Raw genomic sequence first — 8,118 nt, 5'->3', positions numbered from 1 at the left:
CACCATTCTTACTGTTCTGCTGGTCAGCCATTCCAACAGTTTTAGTGGCCAGCCATTTGTGCTGTTCTACCCGCCAGTCATTCCTACAGTATTAGTGGCCAGCCATTCACTGTTCTACTGGCCAGCCAGTCATAATGCTCTACTGGTCAGCCATTCTTACAGTATTAGTGGCCGCCATTCCTACAGTATTAGTGGCCGCCATTCCTACAGTATTAGTGGGCGCCATTTAGTGGCCAGCCATTCGTTACTGTTATACTGGTCAGCCACTCATAATGTTTCTACTGGCCAGCCATGCTAACAGTAGTAAGTGGGGGCCAGTAGTAGAATAGTATAAGTGGCCAACCATCCTTACACTTAGTATTAGTGGCCAGCCCATGCTTAACAGTGGCCATCACCCTCTGACATTTAGCTTTAACATTTAAAATTCAGAATAAACCAGTCATGCCTTCATTTATATATAAATATACTAAGTACTAACAATAGTAACCACTTCCATGGATTCCTTTCTGCTATGGACATGCTAAAATCAAATGAAAAGCTTCATGAAAACAAGCAAAATATTCTTCAAACGAATGGCCAACTCAAGTCATAATATTTCCATTTTTTTTTTAAATATTTACATTTGACCGATCCATCATTAATATCAAACAATATACTAAGCCACTGGCCAGCAGTTGCTACATCAGGCATTAAACATCATGATTCCAGAGTAATTAAGTATTTCCCAAACTTGCTCTTTCATCAACATTCCAACCTCGTTTGATTAAAAAAATTAAAATACATATTATCCCCCCCTGCCCCAGGGGCACATACTCCCCACCAAAGAAAACATACAAAAAGGAGGCAAAACCTTGTCTGGTAAATTAAAGCTTAATTATACAGACCAGTTTCAACAGTAGATATATATATTCTATGTGAATATATATATATATATAAATTTTTTTCACTGTTCTTGATTTTCCAACTCATTACGATTTTCATTTATATATATATATATATGTATGTATATATATATATATATATATATATATATATATATGTATGTATGTATGTATGTGTGTTTGTATGTATATATATATATATATATATATATATATACATATATATATATATATATATATATATATATATATATATATATATATATATATATATATATATATATATATATACATATTTGGTGACATATTTTGCCTTACTCTAGAGATCAAACATGATGCTAACCAACTTGAAATCATTTGTGTATATATATATATATATATATATATGTGTGTGTGTGTATATATAAGTATATATACAAACTTCACTGATATTTAAAGCTCACAGTACTCATGCTGTTACCAGCTTTATATACCAATCTACATCTATAGTCTTAAGCTCATACAGGTTACCACTGCAATTGCCTCAACTGTCTGATTCAATAAAGCTTTTAATATCAGTTCATTCTACATATAACATATATTCAGTTCGCTTACAGCTTTAAACACAATGACAATGGATGCTTTTGACCAAGGCGATGCAAACCATCATTTTATACCGTGACGAGAAAGAAGATCAAATGATATCCTTACAGACTTTCTCAAATTTTGGAGAAAAAAATTAATTTCTCCTGCAAGCGAGGAATCGCTGAATATATTATTACTATATTGCAAATCATAACATACCAAACAAAAACTGCAAATGAAACAAAAATCGAGAGTTCAAACACTGTACCATAACTTCAAATGCCACAAGACTGTGTGTTGTAACGTAGTCCACAGTCGAGTTGCGTCTGCATTGATCAGGTACCTTACATCATAGTCTTACAGTGTTCAACACAGTAATGCAATCTACTGTACACAAATACGTAGCTTCATAGGTCATTACAGCATGTGCACATGGTGTCCGTTAAATTTGGCATTTTAAAAACACTTTTACACCTGTTGACATTCATTCAGTCTAGTGCTGTGTAAGGATAACCTAAGCTGGTGACTCCCATAGAAACACTGCTGGACACTATAGTCACACATAACCACTCATTTATTTTCAGGATATCCTAAGCTGGTGACTCTCATAGAAACACTGCTGGACACCATAGTCACACATAACAACTCATTTACTTTCAGGATATCCTAAGCTGGTGACTCCCATGGAAACACTGCTGGACACTATAGTCACACATAACCACTCATTTACTTTCAGGATATCCTAAGCTGGTGACTCTCATAGAAACACTGCTGGACACCATAGTCACACATAACAACTCATTTACTTTCAGGATATCCTAAGCTGGTGACTCCCATGGAAACACTGCTGGACACTATAGTCACACATAACGACTCATTTATTTTCAGGATATCCTAAGCTGGCGACTCTCATAGAAACACTGCTGGACACTATAGTCACACATAACGACTCATTTACTTTCAGGATATCCTAAGCTGGTGACTCCCATGGAAACACTGCTGGACACTATAGTCACACATAACGACTCATGTATTTTCAGGATATCCTAAGCTGGCGACTCTCATAGAAACACAGCTGGACACTATAGTCACACATAACGACTCATTTACTATCAGCACCGGTCTGGTGCTGTGTACCGATATCCTATGCTGGTGACTCTCATAGAAACACTGCTGGACACTATAGTCACACATAACGACTCATTTATTTTCAGGATATCCTAAGCTGGTGACTCTCATAGAAACACTGCTGGACACTATGGTCACACATAACGACTCATTTATTTTCAGGATATCCTAAGCTGGTGACTCTCATAGAAACACAGCTGGACACTATAGTCACACATAACGACTCATTTATTTTCAGCACTGGTCTGATGCTGCGTCATGATACTGACGGGGGTCAACAGCGCTTGTGGAGGGTCGTTGTTGTTGTTCAGGACTACATTAGAGCTTCTGTTATTGACAAAGCTGGGGTAGACAAAGACAGGTTGGGTTCCACTGGTTGGCAAAGGCCAAGCGGGAGAGATAGGTTGGCTATTACCACGAACCAGAGCCTTCACCGGAGACTGAACAGAGCTGATGTGAAACTTGGAAAATTGGCCGTTGTTGGCTTGCGAACCTTGAGTCTTGGAGTGCGGAGAGATTGGCGGGGTAGGGGTGAGGGTGAAGGTGGCTGTCATGGTGGAGTTACTACTGCTCATGTGGTTGGTCGTCATTGTCTTTGGGACGATCTTACTGTTCACCGAGACCCTCTTCTGAGACGAACTTTGACCTTTGCCTAGCCAGATGGAAAAAAAAAGAATTCAAACAAATGATTAGTAAGATGAGTTGCCATTGTTTAATACTGCACGGTATATTTACACATTACCAATATCAGACAGGTCGGTACCCTTCTGAAATACCTGACAATTTCGGAATCTGTCATGTAATGATCGCAGTTCTGTATCTGTCACGTGACACACAGTTTGATATCTGTCACGTGACAAACAGTGACTGGAGCATCAATGATACTATAGCTCACACTTTGATACAAGGTACAACTCACGTTTAATATGTACAGTATATGATAGATGAGACGAGATGAGTCAGGACGATATCATTGCTGATCAGTTTCTACTGTACACTGATGGTCATCACTTGATAGATTTGGGCAAATTCTTTTGCCCTGTTAGGGTAAAATATTTGGGGTTCCAAGATGACCCTTGAGGTAACAATCAACCATATATCACCGACCAAGTTTCTGGTGGTCACTGTGACATTGTTGCAATCACACTAAAGCCTCAGGCGTGAATTTTCTAATTTTGACCGCTTGCGACCACAGATGACCTTTTCCTGAAAATCCAGTATAAATTTTATGACCCAGTAACTGCTTATCACTATGACCAGTTTGATCAAGAGCAACACATACACTATGAGGAGGAGGCTTTTATTTGTTTTTCAGGGGTTTGCACCCATTTTCTTGGCCTTCAAGACCCTTGAACTCAAGCTCCAATTTCACAGCCCACCATCCACCTACTTTTTGGTATAACCAAACTTGATCAAAATCAAACGTACACCTTAGGAGGACTCGGCATTTACAAGATTTGAACAATTTGACCCCTTTCTGCCCCAAAAATGACCTCTTAGACCTGACAAATATGAACCCATTACATGACTGACCAACTGCTGATCACTTTGACCAAGTCTGGCCAAAATATTGTCTGCATAATTGATAATAATACTAAAAAGTTTATCATTTTCATAACAAGCTTACCCCTAAGACAAAGATTAATATTCTACTGTAATGCATCATAAACACAGATGGTACTTAACATCAGAGTTACCCAACATACTAAGGTGGGTGAGCTCAACGATACAGAGCAAAGAGATTCATTGAAAGTGTCTGTCATACACCAGATAAAACAAGGTACAGGGCACAGTGTGGAATTACACTGAGAAAGTGAATAAAATGGACACCTGACCTGCACGCATGTGTCCTTGACCAAAACACCAGGGTGAGGGGGAAAGGGGGCTACAACAGCCAGGTTGGAACCATGGGAATATTTGTAAGCAAGCAACCATTTTGAAGACTTCATACATATATGGCACACATTCATGGCTGTATGAGCATACATTATATTTTTAATCTTGGTTTGCCAGGCCCCGCCCCCCTAATTGTTCCCTGCCCCAGGGATGCATGTCAGCTCTGCTCACACCTACCTGTGTCCTCGTCACCGTCCTGCGAATGCTGCATGATCTTCTGACGCACCTCTCGAATTTTCAACTGAAGACATTGTTTATTCGGGAAGATGTCCTGATGCTGGGATTGGAAAGCTGCTGTGGCCGGATCTGAAACAAAACGGAGACCAATAAAAAAAACTTGGGTCTTCAAGTATGACCAAAGGATGAAAGAACAAAAGAGACACAAATGTGGTCTTCAGATACAACTAACAACAAAAGAAAACACAGACACACTAATGGTCTCCAAGTACAAAACAAGGATGAAGAAAACACTGAACATGGTCTTAATGTAAGACTACAGTCAAAAGGACAAAAGACACAAAAGTGGTCTTCACATACAACTAAAATAAAAAGAACAACACAGACACACTACTAGTCTTCAAGTATAAACAAGGATGGAAGACAAACAGACACATACATGGTCTCATGTTAGACTACAGACAAAAAGACAGAAGACACAAAAGTGGTCTTCACATACAACTAAAATAAAAAGAACAACACAGACACACTACTAGTCTTCAAGTATAAACAAGGATGGAAGACAAACAGACACATACATGGTCTCATGTTAGACTACAGACAAAAAGACAGAAGACACAAAAGTGGTCTTCACATACAACTAAAATAAAAAGAACAACACAGACACACTACTAGTCTTCAAGTATAAACAAGGATGGAAGACAAACAGACACATACATGGTCTCAATGTTAGACTACAGACAAAAAGACAGAAGACACAAAAGTGGTCTTCACATACAACTAAAATAAAAAGAACAACACAGACACACTACTAGTCTTCAAGTATAAACAAGGACAAAAGACATAAAAGTGGCCTTCATGTAGGATTAAGGACAAATACAAAACACACAAAAAGTTGTCTTCAAATATAAATATGGATGTAAGAAAAACAGACACAAACATTGTCTCCCACGTAAGACTACAATCAAAAGAACAGACACAACAGCAACCTTCTGGCAAGGAGGGATACAAAACAGACAAAAGTTGGGTCTTCGAGTATGACTGACAGATGAAAAAACAAAACAGACACAAAAGCGGTCTTCTCGTAGGACTAAGAGGTAACAGAGACAGAAGGTGTCTTCAAACATGACAAAGGATGGAAGCCTTTGTCTTCCATGACTTAAGACGAGAAGAACAAAACAGACACAAAAGCAGTCTGCTGGTAGGACTAAGGACAAGAAGAGGTCACAGAGACAAACATGACAAAGGATGTAAGAACTTTTGGAGAACTCACAATGGAAGGCATGATGGAACAAACGGTTTGCTTCACATGTTTTCTTTAATCTGTAAAACACTGTGACCTCAACGCTGAACTTTAAATATACCTACTATCTCTTAAAATACAGCAACCTTGTCATTACACAATTTCGATCATCACAAACCGTTGCAGTCCATTCAATATTTCTGCAGTCCGTCAAATACAGTGACTTGTTAACCTGTTGCTCAGATTTCTTTTTCTTTATATTATTATTCTTTTTATTTCTTTGTATTTTTATATTTTTTGTTTTATTTGTATGTACTACAGGGTTCTTCTTTATACCTGAAGGATAGTAACCGCCTTTCTGAAAGAGGTCCATCACCAAGGTTCTACGCTGGTCCAACATCTTTCGAGAGTGAGACGAGCCCTTGTCTGTCAGTTCTGTATCAGTGTCGTCATCTTGTCCTGCAAAAATATCAACCACATTACAACTTTCACAACGGGACGCAACTTCTACACATTATTAAACAGAAGAAGCCTTAGATACTTGGCTGAGTGAAACCTCTCAGTCCCACTTTTATGAGTAAGAATAAACTGATTTCTTTATCACTATTGTCAAAAATTATCTAGTAAACTATTCGGAGGATGTTGGAATCTGGAGGACCTGACATGTTCAAGAATCAAGGTTTTAGAATATTTTCCTTAGCAACGACAATGGTGCAATTAGACGGTACTTTCCAGTTTGTGATGACTACTTCCACCCAGGTTCTTATGGACAAATTAGGCTAGGCCTACATTCATCTGCTATGAGATGCCACCATACCAAACCATATATAAAGGACCTGTTGATGTTTGTATCAAAAGTCAGAAAAAACGTTCTCTTAAAGGTACTCTGATTTGACGACGACCAAAATAAATTACTCAAGTTCTTTAATTGACAAAAGTAATCTGTTTGCTTCGGGATATCCAAGAAGCTATGGTTCTTGGTACCTGCCTAGGTATAATAAACCGTAATACTACAAGCATGCCGGGGGGGGGGGGGGGGGGGGGTAGGGGGGGAAGTCACCTTTACCAGGGGATGCCATCGGCTGTCTTTCAAACTGAAACACCGCTTCTTCACTCATCATTCTGTTCCGACAGGGAGTCCCTGGTTCCGAGCTACTGGAGCTCCTTCTCAGCGGAGATTTCAATTTCTTTGGCGAGGTCGGGTCGTTATCCGAATCGCTCATTTCACTCCGACCTTTGATGACAAAAAAATATGACAAAAAAAATATGATTGAGGTTAAGCAACAACATTCCTTTTTCGACTGCTTTCAACTTATACCAGGGCTACATCATGAAGATGGGAAGCTATGAAACAAATGGGGGGGGAGGAATTACAAGCACTGCCATTTTTTAACCTTTCAAAAGGGCGCACAATCAATAACACCAGAATGGCAGAATACAGGAAAAGCATTCATGAAATCACTGGATTAAGCTGTACATCTAGATCTTTTTAGATCTCTGATGTCTTCTAGCATTAATATCGCTGGAGTAGCAGACAATTGTTGAGACCTGATTAAGATCATTATGGAGGCACCTAGGGTAACTTGTATAATGGGGTACGGCAGTTGCTGCTTATGGTGGCATATGGCATAGAAGAGGAGGGCATGGACATGGACTCTTACGTGAACGCAGTGTACATGTTCCATAACAGCGTTACCTACATTAATGTCTAGTGAACAATTAATTAGTGAACATTAATTAGTGAACATTAATTAGTGAACAATTAATTAAAGTGAACATTAATGTCTAGTGAACTTATGCAGAGCTCTGCAGAACGTATCAATAGAACTCTGCAATTCTTCACTAAACATCTGGCTCTAAACTTCCCTTAAATCGTAAAACAGAGCAGAGATCTTACTCATGGAATTCCTTCTTTTTCTACGGTAGCTGCTGACGATACTCTCCGGAGTGAACGTCTTTGTTTTCAGGTCTTGGATGTGTTCCTCTGGCTTGTATTCTGGGAGCTTCTGGAATTGAGCTTCAAAATTCACATCTTCTAGAACTCTGCAAATGCAACAATGCAAAGAAAATACAGGTGACGAAATAGAATTAGATGGAAACAATTTGGACATGAAGAACTTTCCTTTGCTATAAAAATCCCTCCCTCCCCTGCCCTCATCCCTTCCCTGCCCTCATCCCTGCCCTCATCCCTGCCCTCATCCCTTCCCTGCCCTCATCCCTCCCCTGCCC

At 39.2% G+C, this 8,118-nt stretch overlaps 1 protein-coding gene across 4 annotated transcripts in view; it reads right to left on the bottom strand.

Annotated features, from left to right (window-relative positions):
* Window positions 1–1,951: 1,951 nt before the first annotated feature.
* The window catches only part of LOC139978017 (uncharacterized), a 40,025-nt gene continuing 33,858 nt past the window's right edge, over window positions 1,952–8,118 (bottom strand). For 3 of the 4 annotated variants that reach the window (XM_071987922.1, XM_071987925.1, XM_071987923.1), the window contains exons 17-21: window positions 7,787–7,932; window positions 6,950–7,123; window positions 6,226–6,348; window positions 4,647–4,775; window positions 1,952–3,225 (exon numbers count right to left, since the gene is read on the bottom strand). In XM_071987922.1, coding sequence (XP_071844023.1) covers window positions 2,798–3,225; window positions 4,647–4,775; window positions 6,226–6,348; window positions 6,950–7,123; window positions 7,787–7,932 — 1,000 coding nt within the window. In that variant the 3' untranslated portion in view covers window positions 1,952–2,797. The remainder of the gene's footprint in view (window positions 3,226–4,646; window positions 4,776–6,225; window positions 6,349–6,949; window positions 7,124–7,786; window positions 7,933–8,118) is intronic. The other variant, XM_071987924.1, reaches the window with a different exon arrangement.

The sequence above is a fragment of the Apostichopus japonicus genome, chromosome 12 (genome assembly GCF_037975245.1).
Source record: "Apostichopus japonicus isolate 1M-3 chromosome 12, ASM3797524v1, whole genome shotgun sequence".
NCBI classification, from domain to species: domain Eukaryota; kingdom Metazoa; phylum Echinodermata; class Holothuroidea; order Aspidochirotida; family Stichopodidae; genus Apostichopus; species Apostichopus japonicus.
Note: the sequence above shows the minus strand (reverse complement) of the source record. Positions and strands in the feature narration are given on the sequence as shown.